A 25077-nucleotide genomic window follows, 5' to 3' on the forward strand; every position below is an offset into this window, starting at 1 on the left:
ACTGCCACCTGGAAGTTTCTAAGGGCTGCCAAGGAGGCTGGTTAGTGGTGAGTGAATGGTTGGTAAATAGAAGGCATTATCTGCCACCCAGAAGAAAAACACCTCATAAATAGACCAAAGGCTGCCCTGACTTGCCAAAGGAGCATTCTTTGTAAGTAGGAAGCGTCAGGAAGGAAGCTAGCATGGGTAAATTTTCCCCAGGGTCTGTTGGTCCTGATGATAGGGAACTCACAAGGTGGGTGTTCATGTCTTTTCAGATGAGGAGGTGGTGGATAGAAAGGGAGGAAGAAGACAGGTACATGAGAGATCTACTTGAGGTTTGAATTTTTTTTTGAGAGGGAGAAAGAGGTAGGGGGTGCAGAGGGCAGGGCAGAGAGAATTTTAAGCAGACTCTGCACACAGTGTAGAGCCCAATTCAGGGCTTAATTTCATGGCCCTGAGATCATGACATGAGCCAAAATCAAGAGTCAGATGCTTAGCCAGCTGAGCCACCCAGATGCCCTGAAGTTTTTTGATTGTTAAACAGCATTTTATTCACCTGAAGGAAACCAGCGTGAAAGTACAGTTCTTAGAGAAAGAATTCATTTCCAATAAAATATGGTGTTCATTTGCTGAGGTGAGCAGGTAACAAAAGTTTTAGCCATAAACATAAGAGACAGGAAAAACTCACTTGGAAGGAGAAGAGAGTATGAGCCTGTCCTTTCATATGTGACATTAACTGGTTAAAATTTACACATTAATTTTCTGTTATTTCAAATACAATACCTAGGGTATTTTGCTCTATTGATAGTACATAGAAAATAGCATTTGGGAATGCTTTGTGGCCTCTGTCCACTTACATGTGCACGTGTATGTGTGTGTGTACATGTGTGTACACATACACAAATAGCTTCTAGACGTCCTAGATGAACTTTCTTTTCTTTAACTAAACTACCCTTGGAGTAATTTGTCAGCCCTGTATCAGCTGCACTTTGATGTGGCTTGACTGTAGACTCCCTTCTCTGTCTAGAGTTACTCCCTGTTTGGTTTCAGAATTTGTTTCTGATCATGCAGAGCACACTCCCAGCCCTGCCATGTAGTCCAAGGTGAGCAGTTCTGTAGTTCTGAGTCTGTTTCCTTATCCACAAAATGAGGTTATTCTGAGATTTGAAAGTGAGGTTCTTCAAAAACCTTTTGAGAATGTCACCTGAAAGATCTCAGTCTCAACAATGGGGTGGATGAAGTAGCTTTAGCAGCATGACTTCTGAGTGACCTGTCTGTGTCCCCTCACATCATCTGTGTGAGAGCTGCTGTGAACAACATGCTGAATTTCTGGTGGTTTGCTGGTGAAGGCTTACTCTGCTCACCAGAGTCAATTATGTGCATCTCTTTCCAACTTCCATTTAGTGATGTCATGTTAGTGGATTTAAATTAGCTGTGCTAAGAGTATTTACACTGTGTAAATTGGCAGAACTACAAGTTACTGCCCTCTCCACCAACCTAGCCCCTGCAAGTTTATGTATTAGTGGCTCTTGTGTCCAGTATAGTTTGCTTCTCTCATTTGCATTTATCTCTAACGGGGCTCACTTATTTATACTCCAGCCTTTACTTCCAGGTCAATACACCTGGTCACATCAAAGTCATCACTGTCTTGTTTCTGTTTAACTCATAGAAATGTCCATTCAAGGATGTGAAGCATATGAAAGAAGAGCTGGCATAGGTGTTTTGAGCCTGTGACTGCAGCAGATCCTCACACTCTAGTGATAGACCTCTTATTAACACCTTTATTCTAGGGCAGCCCAGGTGACTCAGTGGTTTAGTGCCGACTTCAGCCCAGGGCCTGATCCTGGAGACCTGGGATTGAGTCCCACGTCGGGCTCCCTGCATGGAGCCTGCCTCTCCTTCTGCCTGTGTCTCTGCCTCTCTCTCTCTTTCTCTCTGTGTCTCTCATGAATAAATAAATAATAAAAAAAAAAAAAAACAAAAAAAAATCTTAAAAAAAAAAACCTTTATGCTAGCAAACTTGATCCATTTTGTCTTTTATACTTTTGTGACTCAAAGGTAGTATGTTACTGTTCTGTAGAACTTTGTCATCCCCTATTATCTGCCTTACAAATAACTGTAATTACAAATTACTTCCCTGCTCGAGTGCTTGCCGTGATCTCCAGTAGCCTACCATATCAGTGCAAACTCCTCACCCAAAGAAATAAAGCCTGTGTACCTGTCCCAAGTTACTCTTCATCTCTCTCCTCGTTAGATGTACCCTATTGGCCCTTGCCCAAATACAAGCTGTTATTTCCTCTTCCTACCCAAGGTCGTGTGTGACCATCACAATCATATCACCTGCCACCTGCCAGTTAATACCACCTGCCAAGACGATTGGGGTCCCTGGTTTCCCAAGGACATGGCTCCTTTAAGTTGCAAAGGGCAGCAACTTGGGAAGGTCTGGGAAGCCCAGAATAGCCCATCACAAAGGTGGTTTTGACCCCAGAAGATGCAAAACCATTATCTCTGGTGTTACCTTGCCCCTTGTTCATCTTCTCTTCTTAAGCTTTCACCGTGGCTTTGCTCTTTTCCTCTTCCTGCTTCACTTTTCTATTCAGATTTCTTCCTACGTATCTGCCAGTTCCAGGGGGCAATTTCTGACTTAATTTCTGGCAGAGTTATTGCTTTGGCTCTTGAACTACACTCACATTCTCCAGTGGCTCTGATATACAATGTCCGGCCTGCCAAGTACAAGGGTCAGTTTGTTTTGTTTGTTTTTGGCTTTTTTGGTAAAGAGCCAGATAGCAAATGTATTGGGCTTTGTGGCATAGATCTCTGTCACAGCGATTCAATGCAGCCATTGTAGTGACTATGTATGTAAACAGTATGTTTACAATATGTAAACAAATGTGGGTTTCAATAAAACTTTATTTACAAAAACAGACTTTGGGCTAGATGTAGCCAACCATCCATAGTTTGGTGACCTCCTACTCTAATCAAACACTTGTTAATATCTACTTCTCACTGTTCATATAACTGCCAACTAAATATGTGATATTTATTCATGTTGCCCATGCAAGAGATCATGTCTGGGATATGCCCAGCTGGAAATCCTGCAGCCTCAGAGTTGAGGGTTCTAGAGAATATTAGTTGTCCTATTCATCCATGAAGGAGTACTAATTCACAACTGAGGAGAAGCACTTGTATTCTGAGGGCCAGTGTGACGTAGAGCAACATATCCCAAATTTTAGCCATTGGTGTACTGCTTTCATGTTTTGTGCCATATTTCTATCACCTGCACCATTAACTTTTTTTTATTGCCCTTTAAAGTGATCCCCCTTTTAAAAACTTAAGTTTTTTAAGTTAAGTTGGCTGACTCAATTGGTAGAGCTTGTGACTCTTGATCTTGGGCTCATGAGTTCAAGTGCCACATTGTGTGTGGACCTTACTTAATAAAAAAAAAAGTAAGTTTAATTTAAAAAGAAATTTTATATCATTTATATAAATGGAAAGCCAGTACCATTTGCAAAATATAGAAAGTAACTAAAAAAATAAAATATGCTGCAAAGTGTTATTAAATCCTATGTATTGTTGCTTTTTGAAAGGTTCTGAGCCCAATATGATCTCCTTTTTTAAAGAGGGAAGAGGATTAGGATTGATGAGGTATTAAAAACTGTCCAGCCTGAGACATTTGCCTTGATAAACAAAGAAATACTAGAAAATAAGTGAAATGTGCTACACTGTTTTTTTATTGCTGCATTTCTTCACCTCCTGCCATCATCACATGGAACTATGTGTCTCATGTGTCACCTAAAAACACTACCAGAATGAAAGGACTAATGACTTAGGCATCAGATCTGTGTTCAGATTCCTGGCTTCACGTTAGATTCCTTCCGCAAGTACAAAGAACTTAGCAGTTAATGCTTGTTTCACCTTCATCCATGCAGCAGATAGGAGCCAGGTATTGACTGTCTGGGTCAGGCTGAGGGGCAGTATGAGGCTCTTTTAGATACTGTGTTTAGTGTTGGTAGGGTACTCAACACAATGCCTGTCCTTTGCATAGGGACTATTTATTGTCCTTGGAACACGTGTGAGTTCAAAATGTCTCTTAGTCCTTACAGTATTATCTGCAAAATTTTTAAAAGAGATTTTATTTATTTGAGAGAGAGGGTAAGGAAGAGAGAGCATGAGCAGGGGGAGAAGCAGAGGAGAAGCAGACTCCCACCAAGCAGGGAGCCTGATGCAGGGCTCCATCCCAGGACTCTGGGATCATGACTTGAGCTGAAGGCAGACAGTTAACCAACTGAGTCACCCAGGAACCCCATCTGTGAATTTCTAGAATTGGCCCTATCCCATCATAGCTGAGGGACCTTGAACAAGTTACTTACATCCTCTGCCGGCCCGCTGGCCAGTGTGAGAATCAATCGAGGTGGTGTGTGTAAAAATGCTTTGTGTGGTGAAGTCTGCATTGGTTTTATCCTTAGCAGTACCTTGGTTGGTCGGTTTTAGTTTTTTGTCTTCCTTGCCTACTGGACTGAGTTCTGAAAGGCAGAGACTACGGTGGGAGGCTTCTAGCTACATCATCCCTTTGCATTTACAACTGATGCAAAACTGTCAGTGAAGGGAATAGAAATAGTAATTCGTGTTCATTCTCAGTTCCTTTTCTACCTCCAATACCAGAACCTTTGGCCTTACAAACTAATGAATCTCAGTAGTCCCTATTCCCATGTGGAAAATACTAGTATGGTAGAGGGGTAGATACCCATCGGTATGGGCCTGGGATGAAAATGTGTCCTCTGCTGGCTGTTGGTGCTGCTTGGGTCTCTGTGTGTTACCTCCCACAGTCCCATTTTGTACCATTTGCCCTTTAGCCAGTTAATTCTCTGCCATTTCAAAGCTCACTCTCCACCTCCTGTGATCCTGCTGATTCACAGTCTTCCTCTTAGAACTTTTGTTTGTTACAGATGTTTTTACAAGTTCTTAGCCATGGGGTTCTTTTCTTCTAGCCTTTACAAGCCATTTTTCTTGGCTCACAGATTAAAGTCTGTCTATCTATGTCATTGAATGAAGATTTCTAAGACTTCTCTGAGTCCTATTCTCAGAATAAACTACTCACAGCGTAGAAATTCTTCCTTCAAAGGTTGTGTTTTTTGGGGGTGTTTTGGTGGTGGTGGTGGTTGTGGGTTTTTTGTTTTTTGTTTTTTTGCCTGGACAATTTAGTTATTGTACAGATTTCTATGAGAGGAAGAGACATCTGTTGTGTCCTTGAGGGAAGACAGCAGGCAGGACTGGAGAATTCTCAAAACTGAGCAGGTCTGTAGTAAGAGGCCATTTGGCCCCAAGAACTGAAGTAGCCTGCCACAGTCACATATCCAGGTGGTAGCCCCCTGCTTAACAGTCTTGTAATCTCACCTCTGTGCCTATGACCTCTCAATAAACTGGGGTCTCATGCCCTGAGGGAATGAGCTTTCTTTCAGAGCTCTCTGACCATCAAAGGGCTGCAAAGAGCCTGGTCAGAGGCAGAGTGGCCTTTTCATATTCCAATGACCCGGCCTGACCAAAGTGAGTTGAATTGAGAGGCCGATGACATGGGCTTACAGGGCAGCTACTCCTGCTCTGTTCACTTGTTTATAGTCATACCTCAAGCATGGAAGGTGCTGGATGGTGGGATGAAGAAATCACAGGGAGCAGAGTCTGGCTGGGCTATAGAGATGCAAACAGCGGGTTGTGATAAATGAAACAAAGAAGGCTGTGGGAGCACTGACCTTGCCAGGATAGGCAGCCTCCCCTCAGTGAAGGTGAAATTTAGATCCTGGCACCTAATGTTAACCAGCCAATACCTGGAAATGAAGAACATCCCCCGCCCCCATCATGATGATCAGCCCTTACTGATGGGATTGACTTCCCCATGCACCAGCCTGGTCCTGAGTAGATACCCTCTCCTTAACCAGACTAGGATGCTCAAAACAGCCAAGGTGTTCTCCTCGGTGCTGTTCCTCTCCACCTTCCCTGAAGGAAAGTAAGTGAATCCCCTATGAGGATAGGTTGGTGACACGGATATGGTGGCCAGCCCAGCAGTCTGGCATCTAAGGAGGCCTACAAAATCAGGCAGTCTACTCCCCAGAGATCTGTCCTCTGTGCTGTTAGCAGAGACCCAAGGAGAGAGCTCTGAGTTTCGTTTTCCTTCTGTTGAATATAGAAAGAGGAAGAGGAGGGAAAAGAGGCATATTCAACACACAACACATTTGTAAGATTGCAGTACAGACCAAAGGCAAATCACTAGGTCAGTGTTTATTAGGTAGCTGCTGAAGAAAATATTAATTTAAATAATCCAAAAATGGGACACTTGGGTGGCTCAGTGGTTTAGTGCCTGCCTTTGGCCCAGGACATGATCCTGGGGTTCTGGGATCGAGTCCCACATCAAGCTCCCTGCATGGAGCCTGTTTCTCCCTCTGTGTCTCTGCCCCTGCCCCTTTCTCTCTCTCTCTCTCCCTCTCTCTCTCTCTCTCTCTCTCTCTCTGTATCTCTCATGAATAAATAAATAAAAATCTTTTTTAAAAAAATCCAAAAATATGTTGGGCAGAAGAACTGTTATTGGAGTAAATAAATAGTCTTCTGTGGGCATTACTTTGATGGAGGCATTATTTACATGGATTTTTAAAAAATAGAAGTTCTAGCACATTCGTTTAAGAAAAATCAATCATGTTATTTAATCATGCCTTTCACTATCCTAAAAAGCTCTTAATATTTTTAATAGATTTATTTGTTGTACTCTCAATAGGTATGGTAAGTACCTGCTGGAGACAGAAGAATATTACAGTGGTAGTTGGTGAGATGCTTTTATTATAAGATAAAGAGGCACTTAATTTGTGGGTGAAATGTACCTGGCAGCCCCATGTCAAGAAGTAGTGAGGAATGGTCAGCATACTTCCCCAATGGTGGTGTGCACACGGCCACAGGAAAGGGTAGAATTATGCTCGTACCCAAATTTTCAAAGCCACACGGCTCTTTTCTTGGAGGAAGGAAGTCTGCAAGAAGAAAGAAGAAAACAGTTTCTGCAAAGAAAGTTAAAGCTGATGGCTATATTTATATGTCTCCAGTGTTTCACCTGGTGTTCACTGGCCCTGTAAAGGGCCTAATGTTTCTTTTCTGGGTCTTGATGAGAGGTTTAACATTTTCATGGTTTAGCTCAGGAAATAGGAAGCTTTTCCTGATCTGGTTCCTGCCAGCCTCTCTAGCCTGCTCTCTCTCGGCTTTCACTGGAAGCATTCTTTTCTCAAACTAAATAAGAGGCCATCATGTTTTTGTGTACCTCATTCCCTTGACTTGGAAGGCCTTTCTAGACCCTTCTCCACTTTTGACCTTGCTTTTGGACGCCTTTTGTACTCTCAGTCCTTCCTTTGTTCACCTGGCCCATTCTGTCTCCTGCTCAGGACTTAGCTGAGGTGTCTCTGGAGGCTCTTGCTGGGTTCTACCCTGGCACCCTCCAGCGTGATACAGGCCTGTCTTGTAGCAGCATGGCTCCTGGGTTCACTGACTACTTGCATGGGTGTCCTCCCAACCAGACTGTGAGCTCCTTATGGTAGAGGGCAGGCTTTTCACATGTCTTTCTGGTGTCCAGCATAGTAATTGCTCAGTAAGTGTTTGTCAAATAAATGAAATTGAGTGAGGTTGATCAAATCCAGAAGTCACCTCCTAGAATACTGAAGAAAAGCAGGGAAGAATTCTGTCAAGTTTCTGGGGTGCATGGATGGCTCAGTTGGTTAAGTGTCCAACTCTTGGTTTTGGCTCAAGTCATGATCTCATGGGTCATGGGATCAAGCCCCACGTGGGGCTCTGTGCTTAGCAGGGAGTCTGCTTGAAGATTCTCTCTGTCTGCCCCCAACCAATAGATAAATAAATCTTTAAAAAAAACTGTCAAGTTTTCCAGTTTTCCAGGGTGAGTGAAGTGAGGGATCTTCTTCAACATATTAAGAAGAATCATCAACCTCATTGTAATTAAGATGCAAGTAAGATAGTACTTTTCACGTATGAAGAGGCAGAAATAAAAAATTTGGTAACTGTTTTCAGATGTGTGGAGAAACAACATTAGGTTATATTTGTATTTTAACATTATAAATGCAAGCCTTTTGATCCAGTGATTCCATTTCTAGGGGCTCATCTTCCAAGATACAGTCACACATGTGCAAAATTAGTAGATTAGTAGATATAACAGCATTTTGGGATTTTTTTGTTGTTTTGAAATAGCAAAAGAATAGAAATATATGTCCATCAGGAGATCAGTTACATTAATTATGGTACTTTCATAAAATTGCATATTATGCACTTACCAAAAATAATAATACACTCTGTGTATGTGTATGAAACAGTCTCCAAGTGAAAAAAAGCATATACAGAGCACCAACATTTTTATTTGGGGGTAAGGGGAAAGAATATATACATACATACTTATGAATAGAATACTTTATAATGATTTTTTAAAAACAGATATCAAGAACAAGAGGGCAGAAGGATATGTAAAGCAGATAATTGTTCTATACCTTTTGGTATCTTTTGAACTTTGAGCAAAGAAGGTATAGTATTTGGGACACCTGGCTGGCTTGGTCCGTTAAGTGGCTACCTTCAGATTAGGTCTTGATCCTAGGATCCTGGGACAAGGCCGCGTGTTGGGCTCCCTGATCAGTGGGGAGTCTGTTTCTCCCTCTCCCTTGGTGCCCTCCCTCTCTCTCTCAAATAAATAAATAAAATCTTTAAAATAAATAAATAAATAAAAGTACATTTGTCTGGAAGAAACCAGTTAAGTGGTAGCTAGAAATGTTCAGATTTCCTGAAGTCTACAGAATTGCTGTATAAAAGTCACTGGGAAGAACTCTGTAATATAAACACTTTTCCTCCTGGTGTCTCCCCACACCCTTCCACCCTCTGGCTCCTGCCTTTGAAGTCTCTCTCACCTGTTACCTAGACGCTTGTTGCTAGAAAGAGCCTTAGACAATTATCTAATGGTATCAAGCTGAACATTGCTGCTTTTCCAATAAATATGCTATGCCTTAAGTTTTTCTCACCTACTGTTATAGCATGTTACTTCAAAAATATGAATGTGGGCTTTACAGAACTATTTAGATCAAAGTTGCAATAACAAGTAGAGTATCACTACAACACTAATTAACCAACATCTGAATTATGGACCAGAGCTGTTTCTATGTAGTGGAAACATAAGCTTTGATCTGGTGGTTTATGACATCAGTGAAATTCCTTGGAAGCAATTATAGTCTTCTTGTTCACAGGCCCATGCCAAGACCTACATACACCTATAGGAAGTGGACAAGTTCCTGCTTAGCTGTGCCATACGCTCCATTCATAGTAAATTTCATGAAGTAACATCACACCTTCAAAATCTAGACATCAGAGATTGTGCAAGAATAACCCTGACAGTTGTGAAAGTATAAACATAAAGCTTCTCTAATAAGATAGAATAGGGAATAAATGGGAGAAATTGTGGCTGTTGAGATGGGTTATGATACAAGTAGAGTCAAAACCCACTATTTTTGGATTGTAAGCCATCCTATTATAAAACACCATGGACTCTGTCATCTAACTTATATATTGGTTTCTCAAAAATTATGACCCAAACAAAATGGAAACTTTGCTGAATTGGGTTGGTTGTTTTTTTGTTTTTTGTTTTTTGTTTTTTGTTTTCTCAGTTCTCTGTAGCTTAGGTCCATGGAGATACCTCTTCTGCTTCTTACCTTCCCTCCTTTATGACAGTTTTGTTTTGCTACTAAAATGAAGTAAATTTTAGTTTGGGAAAGCATTTGGTCTGTCATCTTGTCTAACTGCCTCTAGGTCTGAGGCATTAACCAGAGAGGTTAAAGGACTGACTAAACATCTGTCTGACATGTCCAAAAGGGAGCGAGATTGAAACTCAGCTGGGTACACCTTCCACTCTACTTATCTGTTGTGCTGAAATTATGGTAGCCTTTGGTAACAAAATGTTTTATTAGGGGTGGGGAGAATCACTGTTGGAAAATCCAGGGAATATATTTAAATTTATATTTTTTCTTAAATAATATTTCTCTAAGAAATCAAGGCCTTTTCTTCTGCTTACAGACATTAGTATATAAAGTGTTTGCATTTCCACAAGTTTCTACTGAATATTATAAATTCTCTGTTTCCCACCAAGGAACAAAAGTACTCTCATTTAAGCATAATAATTGAGGTGCTCTTAAATGAAGAAGCTTAGGGGCACCTGGGTGGTTCAGTCCGTTAAGCATCTGTCTTTGGCTCAGGTCATGATCCTGGGGTCCTGGGATTGAGCCACAGGTCAAACTCCCTGCTCAGCAGAGAGCCTGCTAGTCCCTCTTCCTCTGCTGCTCCCCCTGCTTGTGTACTCTTGCTTGCTTGCTCGTGCGCGCGCTCTCTCTCTCTCTCTCTCTCTCTCACAAATAAATAAATAATCTTTAAAAAAATAAAATAAATGAAGAAGAGTAATCCTTCAGTTTGTGAGTTGTACTCCTCAGATTCTAAAATTATCCTGAAATGGATTTTTAGCCTGACTCCTCAGGTGACTCTGTAAACCTTCAGTGGCTTCTTCCCTGGTTCCCTGCTGGCTCCATGCAATGTCTTCTAATGAATGACATGGTTGTGACTCATCAGATGATGTCAGATTCACTCACATTTCATAGGAAAACCAGCTCTCCTGGGTACATCAGAACCAAAGCTGGGAATGAGAGATGCAAGCGCAGTTTGAGGTTGCTGTGCATCTGTCAAAATAATCCTACTGCCCACATTTGTAGGGTGCATTGCAGTTTACAGAGTACTTTCTCTCTCATAATCCCTTGGGATTTGGCCAGGAACAATTAAGAGGAGAGGGCAGTTGCTCATCACAAAATAAGGAGACTGGGACTCTATGAACAGCAGAGGGGAAGGCACCCACTGAACTCTCCTCCCTCCCCCAATGATGTTGTTGGAGACCTGGCTCCAGGCAAAGAAAGAAGCCACATCCTGAAGTATGGGGCAACCCTGGGCTGCATCCGGAGAAAGGGAAAGAGATGGGAAAAGGAATTTGAAACTGGTAGCAGGACCTCTTGCAGCCACCTGCTGAGCCAGGTAGGTTGTTCACCTTTATTAAAGTCAGGCGTTGACATCTCTCTGCAACTCCCATTGATGGATAATGCTGTGGCCCACCCAGCCAATGGTGCTGGCCTAAGAGGAAGTGATGAAAAGTCAGGAACCAATTGAGACAGATGCTGTGTTTACAGTCTTTGTAAGACTGGGAACTCAGAAAAGAGTGTGAATCAGCAGCTGGAAGGAATTCTGTGTTTAAGTGCCAGAGAAGTTAACCCTGTCATGTACATTGATTCATTCATCAAATTTATTGAACGCCTGCTGTGTACATGCCGCTAAGCTAGAAGCTGTGGATGTACAGCTATAGGAATAGGATGTGCATAGTTGCAGAAGGATACAGTTCATGAACCTTGCATTTTTCTTAGTACCCCTGGGAAAATTTCTCTGTGTAAAAGTCTAGTCTCCCAAAATTGGTTATAAATAAAATTTGCTTATTTGAAGTTCTCTCCCTATTTACTTCATTTTAGAATTGATGTGAAGGGATCATAAAATGAATCCTCATTAAGATGATGAATTATTTTTTAAAAAATATTTATTTGGGAGAAAGAGAAAGAGAGCATGGGGATGGGGGTGGAAAGGGAGAGAGGGAGAGAGTCTTAAGCAAACTCTGCACTGAGTGCAGAGCCGACATGGGGCTCGATCTCACAACCCTGAGGTCATGATCTGAGCTAAAACCAAGAGTCAGCTGCTTAACTGACTGTGCCACCCAGTTGCCCCTGGATGATGAATCCATTTTAAAATAAGAACAATTTGTGTATTCTCTCTGATTCATTCGTATGGTTTTAAAGTTGACTGTTGAGGCTTTAAAGAGTGAATTGTGGGGTGCCTGAGTGGCTTAGTTGGTCAGGTGATTGGCCTCTTGATTTCAGTTAATTTCATGGTTTCAGGGTTGTGAGAGTGAGCTCTGTGTTGGGCCTCCATGCTCAGCAGGGAGTCTGCTTGAGATTCTGAGTCTCTCTCTCCTCCTGCCCCCACTCCTCTCCCGTGCTCGCTATTGCTTTAAAATAAATAAATAAAATCTTTTTTAAAAAGCTAATTATGTAGTATTCAAACATGTAACATTAAGAGCTAGTGATTTTCCTCTTTTTTTTTTTCCATCGCACTTTATGAGATACCAGTTGGTCACTGCTTTTGTTTTCTTTGCATCCTGTGACCTTGCTTTTATCTTTTCATTGACGTTGTGTGAAAAGTTTGTCTGATTCCTTTCCCAATTTTGATAAATAACTTTCTCATGATCTTTTTTTGTTTTAAAGATTTTATTTATTTATTCATGAGAGAGAGAGGCAGAGACATAGGCAGAGGGAGAAACAGGCTCCCTGTGGGGAGCCCGATGCAGGACTCGATCCCAGGACCCCGGGATCATGACCTGAGCCAAAGGCAGATGCTCAGCCACTGAGCCACCCCAGGCATCACTCCCATGATCTTTTTCATTTTCTCCAGAGTACCCCCCCTTTGTATCGCAGAAAAAGCTTTAGGGGGTCTAGGGCCAGGTACAGGCCTTGGGTAGGGAGTAAAGCTTCTCTAAAACCTCTCTGTGGCAGTTCACATTTTCCACTGCTGTTACAAAAGTATTTGCCCCAACCTTAATTTCCCCACGGCACTTGGAAGCAGGGACTCTATGGTGCTATTCACTAGCTGCAATTACATTATAAGAATACTGTGCAGAAATAGGTGTTTAAAGATATTTGGTTCGCTTCTAGCTAAAATATTTAAGCTAAAAAAATAATAATAAAAAATAAAATATTTAGGCTAGCAAAAAGCAGGGATAGCCTTTTTCCTTGAATATTTAATTAAGATCAAGGCACTAACTCTGAAGCACTTTGTTTTGTTGAAATTAGGATTCTAAGGGTTGCTGAGGTCAATATTATCCTGTCTTTTTTACTCCCTAGAATATAAGCAGCATGAGGACATTTTTGTTTTGTTTACTGATATACCCCAGAACCTAAGACAAATGCTTGTTATTTAAGAGGTGTTTAGTGCACATTTGCTAAATAAATTTAGAAAAGTTTTATGTTTAATCTTAGAAATCACCCTGTTTGAGGCACCTGGGTGGCTCAGACAGTTAAGTGTCTGCCTTCGGCTCAGGTCATGATCCCAGAGTCCTTGGATGGAGATCCTGCTTTTCCCCTTCCCCCCTGCTTGTGCTCTCTCTCTCTCTCTCTCTCAAATAAGTAAATGAATTTAAAAAAAAAAAATCTTTTTCTCCAAAATCGTATAAAATGTCCTATATTTAATCTTCTGTCAGAACGTTTGGGTTGTTTACACCACTGCAACCCCCAGTATGGGTGAGATGTTACTCTTGTGTGAGATGGTGAATACTACTTGATTTGCACAGCAAGGAAAAGGAGTTCCTTTGTGAGGGAGGGTATGTGATTTGGCCGACCCTCTCCTACCCTGCTTATTGAGATTTAGGTCTGTAGTAGAGATGCATTTAATTTTTCTTTTTTTTTTTAAGATTTTTTTTATTTATGAGAGACACAGAGAGAAAGAGAGAGAGGCAGAGACACAGGCAGAGGGAGAAGCAGGCTCCATGCAGGGAGCCCAATGTGGGACTTGATCCCGGGACTCCAGGATCATGCCCTGGGCCGAAGGCAGGCGCTAAACCACTGAGCCACCCAGGGATCCCCATTTAATTTTTCTTAATCATCATCATGACTGTAATGAATAAGATCAAGGTTTTATAACTGGTGGGAATAATTCCTTCTTTTCACAAGTAAAATGTTGGTTTATCATCCATTCCCAAACATTGTGGACTCACAGCTTTTGGCTTGAATTTTTGTGTTCATTGTGAAACTGTTTCTTCAGTAAGTCAAGGCATGCTGATATGCTTCTTGTCTTAAGGGGAAAAACACCACCTTTACATGAGTCACTATATCTAATCACAGGGAATGTATGTAGAGGCTACTGTGCTAGGAAATATCTTCTCCTGTCTTTTTTGGTCAACATTGATTGCATTGAGCTGATGAGCATAAACTAGAGTCAAATAAATTGGCTTGGTTGAAGACCAGTCACTGTCTTCAATAAGCACATGTTCTTATAGTTGGAAGACAGAATATGGGATGGAGTGAGCCAGGAAAAAGAAGCCAGCTGTCCGCAACAAATGCTTCTGGTGAATTTGCTGATTGCTGAGCACCTGCTCTGTTCCAGACACTGCTTGGGCTGAGGAGGGCAAAAAATGAAAAAGGCCCAGGTAGGAAGGAAGGAAGGGGACAGATTTGTGTGCTCTTTGAAAAACTAAAGAAAGCAATTATTTGAAAATGGGTTGAAGAGATGCTGGAAGAAGGATGGCACAGTTGTAGGTGACTAGGCATGTGGCTCCCCTTGCCTTTACAAAGATGATTTTGTGTTTACCATACACCACACAAGGCAAACATTTATATACTCAGATTATAACTTGTGTTGCATTGTGTTTATATGTATCATTTATCTTGGCTCAAATTATGATATGTAAATATGTATTTTTACCCTAGTTAAGTCTTAATTATAGATAATGAGTTGAGGGCCTTGTGAAGAGTAACTAATCACTTCTGTAGAAACAATTTGGTTTTGTTAACTGGAATCTTCATCACAGCAGAATAAGAACATTAAAGAAAATCCTTTCAGTTCTTAACTCTGTTTAGACCTTAAAAAGCTAGAAGTTGGTTTGCAGATTTCTAGTTCACAAAGACTCAGCCTGCCCTCTCAAAATCTCCCTGTCTTGAGTCCAAATGCCTGTTTGTACTTTGGCACACATAAATGCTCTAGCCTCCTGAGAACTTCGTCTGCGTGTCTGGGATCCACTCCACCTTTCCCCACAGAGCAGTCTGTATTTGGAAGAGGGTTCTCAAACTTAATCTTGCCTCATGAGGCTCTGCACAGCCCTGGTTAAGGCCGGTGGTACTAAGCAAAACTGTGAGGCAGATTAGTCCCATCCCCAGGCCTTTGCAGGTATGCACAGCTCCCAACCCTGCACCAGGAGAGCCTGATTGTCAGCCAGGAGTCAGCTGACCTGGTGAAGTTATTGACTAGGTAATACCTTTATTATCCCACTCTAGAGGGCATTTATATGTAAGTAAAATTTTTTGAGGAGCAAAGAGTGAGCCCCTATGGTGAAGTGAAGTATTTAAAACAACCCTCCGTAGAGGAGGTGTTTTTGGTCAGTCTATAATGACGTTGACCTTGAGAAAGGCTAGAAGTCCATTTATGAGACCCATTTTCCTAGAATTTGCCTGATAGGGCACATCTTGTCCAAAATTCATTGAACTGAAATATACATATGAAGTGTAAATTTGTTATTGGGGAAGTTACGATTTCAGAGTGACATTTTAAGAACAAAGATTCAAATTGCTGAGCACAAATCAAGAATACCACTCCCTACCTGTGAGATGTAGGCAGAGGACTCATCAGCTTCTCAGTTTACTTATCTGAAAATTGAGGTGAACAATGCCTATTTCATGTGCGAGTGGTAAGGCTTAAATGAGATGCTTAGCATACATTAATGTAAGTCATAATGGTGGTTTGGAGAAGCGGTCTGGTAAAAACACTGATGAATGTTTTGGGTGAACCTCTGAAAACTTTATTAGACTTCATTAAATAAAATAACTTGGATAGGGAGGAAATAGTGTTCAGTAAAGCACATGGAGAAGTTCTGGTAAAACTAGAGCTAAAACTATTCCTTTGTCAGGTCACAAAATGAATTGAGAGAGATGGTAGATTGGGAAAGTTGGTATTCTCTATAGGGAATTGTATGCAGACCTTGATAAGAATGGTCACAGTTTTCCTGTATGCATTTCTTTGTCTTTTGTTTTTTTTTAACTTCCTAAAGAAGTTTTTGGCAAAGAAAAATGTTAATTTTTCCCCAAATAACTAGATTTTTTTGTCTTCCTTCATTCAAATACTTCTCCTGTGTACCACTATTCTGGTAAAATGAGTCCCTTTGCCAAAAACTGAATATGAATAGAAGAAGAGAAAGTGTTAGACACTTCCTTTTTAAAAAGCTAAAATATTGAATCTCTGAGAATTCTGGTTATCTTCTTTGCTAGAGCAATATATGGTTGTTTCAGTCTACAAAGTCAAGCATGCTAATTGCTTTTTTTTTAAGATTTTATTTTTGAGTGATCTCTACACCCAACTTGGGGCATGAACCCACAACCCCAAGATCAAGAGTTGCTTGTTCCACCAACCAAGCCAGCCAGGCACCCCCATACTGATTCCTTTTAACACGAGATTATTTTAACCATACAGTTCCAAAGGTTTTGTAGAATCCTGCAGTTGAAATGAAACTTAATGGTCTTTTCATGCAAATTATACTCACTGTACCCCTTTCCAATAGGGGAATTACTTCACCATCTTGCCCAGGAGTAGCAGTCTGGCCAGTCTAATCCTGAATATCTAATTATCATAAATCATCCCATTGATTCTTTTCTTCCCCTTTCTCCCTCTTTCAGCAACAATTAAGAATCCTGGTGTTTTCCTCAAAAGGGAAATCTGGAATTGCGTTAGCAACTTCTTAAAAGTTAAGGCCTTTTTTATAAGCTGGTAGACTGAGAGGGTATAGAAGATTAAATAAGTTACAGAGTCTCAGGCTGCTGCTTAATCATATTCACTACTGTCTTTTCTGTCACATTCAAGCAGTGGACATTTATGAGCTCCTGACCTTGAATGTTCAGGAAGCATGAGCATGTTAGGGTTGCTGGGGAATTTATGGTTTGTGGACGTGAGTTTATAGAGCCAAGATGTTACCAGGTTTGTAACTGCAGTTCTGCTGGCTCAAAACCTTTTGCAGTAGGTCACCTCAATAATATCTGATTCATGATTTGACCCCATAGTACCACTAATATTCACAAAGACTTTGATCACATAATTTTTCTTCTTAAAAAAAATCCCAAAACCTCTTTTTGTTCATTTTTCAGCAGTTTATATATTGAAAGCGTTAGGTTTTCTAATAACTTATAATAAATTTATTTTAGATCCCATAGAAGCAAAGGCAATTGTTCTTAATAATTTTGTATCAAAGAAAGTAACTAAACAATTTGTTTAGTTGACTCCTAATCATTTTCTGTGCACCACCTCTGTGTGTGTGTGTGTGTGTGTGTGAGAGAGAGAGAGAGAGAGAGAGAGAGAGAGAGAGAGAGAGGAGGGAGGGAGTTGAGGGGAGGATTTAAGTGACAGTTGGCTAGAAGATTGGACTTGGTTATCCATTTACTTCCCTGAGCAGCCGTAGGTCCTAGTTCAATTTAGCGCAGACTATCCCTTCTACAGACTGTCAGAAGTTTTAAGTATAAGTTTTAGACCCATACTAATGAGTGCATGGGATACAGTGGAATCTGACTGTAACACTGGTGGGGGAGGACAACACAAGAACCATGGCAGTTTTAGTCTTGGCTCTACCGCAGTCCTTGGAGTTGATTAACATACTTGCCACTCTTTAGACATAATGCACGTTCCATGGTGCTCTAATTTCCCTCCACTGAGAGGACTGTGTGTCATCTGATGATACCCAGAATTGCTTTTGAAACAGATGGGACCTAGCTAGGTAGACTCCCTCATTGAACCCCAAAGGACTCTTTCATAGGGACCCTCTTTACTCCTAGATTGCCTCTCTGGTCCACACTTCACCTGGGATCCTCCAGTCCCTAGACAGCCTGACTTACAAATGGAACCTGGGATCTTATGAGCTACAGTCCCACAAGTTGTTAATTTTGTTCTCCGCTCAAGCCCTCATCATGGTCAGGGTTTGGACTAGAGTTTCCAAGGTGGCTGATCAGACTTGTGGCTAATTACCATATGCCTGAAAAACTGTGCCATCGTCCTCCACACATGCAAACACGTATTTTACTTCTTTCTTTTTTTTTTTTCTGAATACAGGTAAAATGATTCTTCAGAATCACAGAAATTCCATGACAATTAAATATGATTGTATTTCCCCAAATGGTTGGCCACTTATTTTAAGCTACAGATTCTACCATACGAAGTAATTTCTGCCAGGTAATTGAAACTCCTAACAATGGACATCTAGTTTATCTGAAATTCACTTAAGTTGGAACTTTCTATTTCCTCTGGGCATCTACAGTACTAAGATAATATAAGAAGTATTCTGAGGCACTTAGATTTTGAAAAGCTCCGTATAGGGATGCCTAGGTGGCTCAGTGGTTGAGCATCTGCCTTTGGCTCAGGTCATGATCCCGGGGTCCTGGGATCGAGTTCCACGTATTACTCCCCACAGGGAGCCTGCTTCTCCCTCTGCCTATGTCTCTGCCTCTCTCTGTGTGTCTCTCATGAATGAATAAATAAAATCTTTAAGAAAAAAAAAGCTCCATATACCATATATACAATGGAATATTACTCAGCCATCAGAAAGGGTGAATGCTTACCATTTACATCGATGTGGATGGAACTGGAGGGTATTATGCTGAGTAAAATAAGTCAGTTGGAGAAAGTCAATTATCATATGGTTTCAGTCATATGTGGAATATAAGAAATCATGAAAGAGACCATAGGGAAGGGGGAGGGGGAAACTGAGTGAGGAAAAATTAGAGAGGAAGACCAACCATGAGAGACTCCTGATTCTGGGAAACAAACTGATAGTTGCAGCAGAAGAAGGTGGGTAACTGGGTGACAGGCACTAAGGAGGGCACGTGATGTGATGAACACCGGGTGATATATGTTGGCAAATTGAATTAAAAAAAAACAATGCACAGCGTAAAATTTTGATACATACTACAACATGGATGACCCTGAAAACATTATGTAAACTGTAATACAGTGAGGTTATCTGTACCTCAGATACCTTGCATATAAACTGCAAGTGTAACAAATTACTTTTGATGAAGGGATAAGTGCACAAAGTTTGGGTAGTTTGGTGTTGGCAAGGTAGAGATGAGGAAGATAGTAACAGGGTCATGAAAGAAAATTTGGATGTGGTGACAGGGAATCAAAAAAGACAGGAGTAACCAGCCATACTTGTGTTTTAGAGAGTCACTGGCAGCCAAGGAGGGAGTACAGTCAGAAAATGGGCCAACTAGGAGACTGCTCTAATGCTTCTGGGCAGTGAGGATGAGAAATGTCATTACGTATATTTAGAGAAGCTTGTTTTTTTGTTTTTTTTGGGGGGGGGGTTGTTTTGTTTTGTTTTAATAAAGGAACTGTGAGATTATTCCCTTTTTTTTAAGGAACAAAATATTTTCTTAAAACCAGTCCCTTTCCTGAGTTACTGTATAAGTTTGGCTTTTTAAAGCAGGGCACACTTTTAGGGATTTCAGAGAGAAAAAGATCTACATTTGTTGGTTGAAACTGAGCCTAACACTGTTTCTTTTCTAAAGGAAAGAGGGACAAGAACTCCTCCCTCTTCTCTTGACTACCTGACAATGGAGAAATAAAGAGTTGGCCTTCTGGGGTGGGGTCAGGGGATCCACATCATAGGCAGGCTACAGCCAGCAATGGGAATGCTTTTCCGAGTCCATGGGGTGCCATGCTCTCCTTTTATACTAGATACTTGGCCCTGTGCTGGACAGGAGACTAGTACACCAGGAGACTGTCCTTGAGGAAATTACTATCTAGCAGAGGGTTCATGGGGGATCAGGACAGCCCCAGCAGATAAATAATTATAGCAGAGTGAACTGTTACAAAAACTGAAGGATGCAGAGGGGACCGTTCTGCCTGGAGATACCTTGGAAGCCTCTGCATGTGGGAGTGGGATTTGAAGGGCATGTGGAAGTCTCTCTCTGGTAAGAAGGAAATGGACATCCGAGGATCCCCAGAAGGAGGCACAGCATCCAGATGGTGCCTTGGAAGTTAGCAGAATTCCCAGGTCCTGATTGATCCTGATCCTGAAAGATAATCGCTCAGGATAATCTTCCCAGTGATCCAAGGATCGTTTTAATTGTTTCTCCTGTAGTGATATCCTTTTTTAGTTCTGTTTGTTTTCTTCCTTTCCATACTGATCTAAAATTAGAGATGCCACACACCAATTTTTTTAGAGACTATTTTTCCTGGCATCCTGCTTAACAAACATTGCAGTTACTGAACTAATTGCTTGATGTGCATTCTCTTACATGAGATGTTACAGGGAAGCATTATTATTTTGGACCCATTTAGTTAGGATTTGGGGTAATCTGCACCTGGGCAGAGTTTGACAGCTTATACATTAGAAACAGAGTTGGCTAAATAAATATTTTGTTAAATAAGATTTCAAGAATACCTAACCTAATTATGGAGGAAGTCAGGTGTTTGTTTGTTTTTTGTTGTTGTTCTTTTTTTTTTTAGTAGATTCTAGCGTACTTTTCAAAAATAAATCTTGTGTATTCATTAAAGTAGCCTTAGTAAGAATTTTAATTGTTAATTTTTTAAAGCAAGTAAGACATGAATACATTCTCATTTAAAAAAAAATGACAGAGGTAGCTAAAATAAGTGTATTTATTCCCCCTTCCACCAACCTCTTGTAGCTACCTTTTTAATGTATGTGCAAAGCACACACATTTAATAACATGTAGTCTGTATAGAGCACTTAAAAAACAGGGTTAGCCTAATGTATAATTAGCTCTCTTCTTATAACAGCATGCCTTGGAGAGTTTCCTAATGACCATGTCCACGTGTTTACTTCATTTCTTTAAGTAATCTCTACACCCAAACTTTCAACCCCGAGATCGAGAGTTGGATGCTCTACTGACTGAGACAGCCAGGCATCCCTACTTCATTCATTTGTACAGCTGTATAATGTTCCATCTTGTGACTATCTGATGATTTATTTATTCTTGCCCTGTTGGTAGATTTTAGATTATTTGCAGTCTTTGTCATAACAAACAATGCTATAGTAGCTATCTTTTTTCCAAAACTTTGTGTTCATACATGGGTTTCTTCCAATAAGACTTATACCAGTAAATTCTTAGTTAGCATTTAGAATCAATGTTTATATTTGGAGATAAAAGTATTTTTCTTTAGAAATATTCAATTTCTTGCAAATTCTGATGCCTTTTCTATAAATAGCTAGGCTTGTGACATCTTCAGTGGAACATTCCATGTAGCCTCTACATGGGATGGTGTCAGCAGTTTTATTATGAACTATTGCCAAAGGCAGTGTCAGAAAAAAGGCTTCATAGCATAGAGGTAAAAATTAGTTCTTGGTTCTTTTTCCTCCTTCCTATCCTGAGACAAGATGAAAGGTTCTATAGACTGGCTTGTATTGTCATTGAAGGAGGCCTGTAGTAAAGCACAAATGCCTTCTCATTCTTAAAAATAAAATAGAAATACTGTATAGGATCTAGGATGGCCCCTCCTTGCATTCAATAAAAAAACAATCTGAGAAAACTGGAGCCCCTGATTTACTTCATTGTTTGTTTCCATGTTTCCTCTCTCTTTTCCTCTCTGCATGAATTGTAACATTTTTTTCTGGAGCTATTGCCAAAATTAAAGGCATGAAAAAAGATGTGGCTGTGTGTTGCCACTATTTGGTACCTCTGATACCAGAAGGAAAGAACAAGTAATGGCAGGTACTTTGGCCATCATACCCTTTCTCTTGCAACACCCTCAAGTGGATATTAAGGGGAATTGAATGTCAAGTCCATCCATTAAAATGACCTCTCTAATATTTAAATGCTGCTCTGTTTTCCTTCCAGAATCTAACATGTTCTTAAAAGATAGAAAAAAATTTCTTATCCTATTCTTTTTTTCCACGTAACTTTAATGTTTACATTAAAAAAAAAGAAACAATCTAACTCAAAATTATCAGACCAGCAGGATGTCTCAGCAAAACAGAAAAATCCTCTGACTAGAAAGGCAGGAGAAGGCCCAAAAGTCCATCAACAGGAGATGATGGACTTTGGTACATCCAGGTAACACAAAATAGAATGAGGATGCTCTCTATCTGCCAACTTGGGAAGATCTCCAGGATGTTACTGTTAAGGTGGAAAAAAAACAAAACAAAAAACCAGCATACAGATAGCTTGTTTCTACAATTAATATCCAAATATTTGTGTAAGAAAAGAGGAGAAATAAGAATTTGTATTTGCTATTATTTGCGTAAAGAAACTGAAGGATACATGAGCAATAAGTAAAAGTGTTTATTTCTGGTGAGGGAAGGAGGTGCATATAAACATATGCCTTTTTATGGTGTTCTAATTTTTTAATAGTGTATTACTTATTTAAAGATAAAAAGTAATTTTTGAAAGGAAGTTTTGTATTAGGTAAGGGGTGAGCTAAATCTGATCTTGTTTAAATCCACTATATATGTGAGTTCAACTGTCATATTTGAGCTGAGGTCTCTTTTGGGGTAGGGTCAGTTGCAGGACCATATATTTTGGGGAGGAAGTTAAAATTCTGTAATTAGAATCTATATGGGAATTTAAATTCTAACTTCTTTGGCAAGAAATTGGAAAGGCATGTCTGCATTTAAACATTTTTTTTTAACCATATTCAGACTTCTTAGGTTTTTTTCTTCACTTTTTTCCCCAAAGTAACTGAAACCCTTAAAACATGATGCTTATGAGTCACAGCTGGAATCTCTTGCTGATGCCTCAGTAAATACAGTGAGAAGTGAACTCAAACTCTGGTCTTAAACCTGTTTTTATTATTTGCTGAAGTCCGTGTCCTGGAGAAAGTGTTACAGTCTGAGCTTTCATTTTGACAGGAGCAGAAAAATTCAGATCCGAAACATCCCTCCTCACCTGCAGTGGGAGGTAAGCCATTGTCACCTGCATATTTACTGTCTTCCTGCTCTCTATCTTCACCTTACTTTATAATAAGCCAACAAAACATCTCTCCCTCTGTTAGTTCCCTGAGGAATTAGAGGTCCTCAAGTCCTTTCCCACAAGGCCCCAGAGTTTTCTCTCTTCCTTTTTCAGTATCCTAAAGTATGTGATCTGCCATAACTTTAGGGTTCGTCCCTTTTGTTGGGCAAGATGTATGCTTTGAGCCCTCCTGTTCTGTCTTCTCCAGCACCAAGCAGCAACAAACTCTGAAACTAAATGTATACCTGGTTTGTGATTTTTATCTCACGATTTTGTAAAAGATTTTTACTTTTCCAAATTATGATTTTGGAAAAAAAATCAGTGGAAACCCAGTAAAAATAGAAGGGTGTTAGACTAGGTTTTTGTTTATTTTGAATTAGTTTTGCTGTGAATAGTAGTTAAGATATAGTTTCAGAGTTATAAAACTTATAAAATAGCAACCTTAAAATTTAAAAAGATAAAATTCAAGGAGTAGCTTTATTGCACTATTTAAAAACAAACTGCCCCAATGTTTCTTTCCAAATGAAACAAAATCAAAACAGCCTTAAAGGAAACAATGTTTTGTCTGACATTTTTATTACTTAAAAAAAAAACCTTTATTATGAAACAGTTCAAATATATATATCCCATTGCTTTGTAAAATAAGGAGATCCCTAGAGAAAAACAGAAGGAAGAATGATTAAAACTTCCAAGAAGGACAAATGAGCCTTGTATTTTATTCTCCTTGTCATTTCAAAAGCAATGTGTTCCAACCATCACGATGAATGTGATTGTTAACATTTACTAAGACTGAAATCCTGCTGTGTTACCCCAGTGAACAGATTACTTGAGAGCCAATAAGCAAATACAAGTCCCATATATTTATTCAGTTCTGTTTTGTTGGAAGACCTGAGGTATCAATTTATTTAGATTATTCCTATAACTATCCTTACTTTGTTTTATTTCATTTGTTGGAAAATATCACTAAACCATTTGTGTATGTGTGTGTGTGTGTGTGTGTGTGTGTGTGTGTGAGATCTTGTCTTCCCATTCTGACATTGAAGCTTTTTTTAAATTTCAGGTGCTGGATGGACTTTTGGCTCAGTATGGGACAGTGGAGAATGTAGAACAAGGTAATAAGTGAGGAAATTAGCCTCTTGAATTTTGAGGGGGGTTATTATGTTATTTCTTATAGGCTGGGTCAACTCCAAAGAGAAATAGTAAATTCAAATTCCTTTTAAACAGGCTTCCTCTGTGTATGAGAGATAGTCAAATCTTTTTATCCATATCTATATAATTTGTTTTTTTAAGGAATATGACTTACAGGTTGGTTTTTTAATACTCTGTTAATGTGCAGACAAAACACTATCAAGCTGAGGTAAGCTTAATTCACTTGGAAGTAATTGAATTTACGTTGTTACAGTTTTCCTCTTCCTGGCTAAGAACAACAGATCCCTAATATCTTAGATTGAGTGTTTCTCAAGGAAGAGGACTCCTACACCAGAAGCGCCCATGATACTTATGAAAATGCAGATCCCTGGGGCTCACCATAGACCTACAAAGTAAGACTCTTTGGGGCAAAAGTTCATGAATCTCTATTTTAAACAAGCACCCCCAAGTGATTTTTGTGTGTACTCAAGTTTGAGAGCCACAGATTTAGGAAGTTTTGGAAATCCACAGAAAATATATAATCTTCTTTCTGCCGCTCTCACTTTTATCATCTAAAACATGAAATGCTATGATTAAAAAAAAAAAAAGATACTTTTTTTAAAGAAGCTGATATCTTATGTAGCTCTGTAAGAGTCCCAGAAAAGTAGATTCTAGGCTCCTGATATGACAGGCAATAACATGCAATAAAGATAATTTTTCTTTGGCCTGATGTAACAGGCAGTAACATGCAATAAAGAAGAATGTGAATCAGGTCATTTACTGACTGTGAGCCCTTGGGAAAGTCACTTACCCTCACTGACTGAGTTTCCACCTGTATAAAATGGGGAGAATAATGTCTACTTCTTTCTGTATCACTAAATAGTTGTGGCACCCAGAGAGAAACTGTATAAATATTTGTAGGCAGTGGAGTCCTGTATGATCTCAAGGCTAAGGTTCACTTGGAACTAATCACAGAGAACCCATTTTCTTACATGCAATCTGTTCTATCTGCCAGTATAATAATCATTTTTAAGTAGTAATTATTCAGATGTTCTCCACTCCATGAATATTAAAAATATTATTATTCAATTTCATGCTGCTGACTGCCCATGCCCAAAGGTGAAGGGAGAGAGCTCAGAAAGAAGACATGATTTACAAG

General features: G+C 39.9%; 1 protein-coding gene across 6 annotated transcripts in view; it reads left to right on the top strand.

The window, feature by feature from the left end:
* IGF2BP2 (insulin like growth factor 2 mRNA binding protein 2) overlaps positions 1-25077 on the top strand; it is a 152975-nt gene that overhangs the window by 88238 nt on the left and 39660 nt on the right. For all 6 annotated transcript variants that reach the window (XM_072752514.1, XM_072752513.1, XM_072752517.1 and 3 more), the window contains exons 3-4: positions 22691-22739; positions 23851-23902. In XM_072752514.1, the coding sequence (XP_072608615.1) occupies positions 22691-22739; positions 23851-23902 (101 nt within the window). The remainder of the gene's footprint in view (positions 1-22690; positions 22740-23850; positions 23903-25077) is intronic.

This window comes from Vulpes vulpes, chromosome 3 (assembly GCF_048418805.1).
Source record: "Vulpes vulpes isolate BD-2025 chromosome 3, VulVul3, whole genome shotgun sequence".
Lineage (NCBI taxonomy): Eukaryota > Metazoa > Chordata > Mammalia > Carnivora > Canidae > Vulpes > Vulpes vulpes.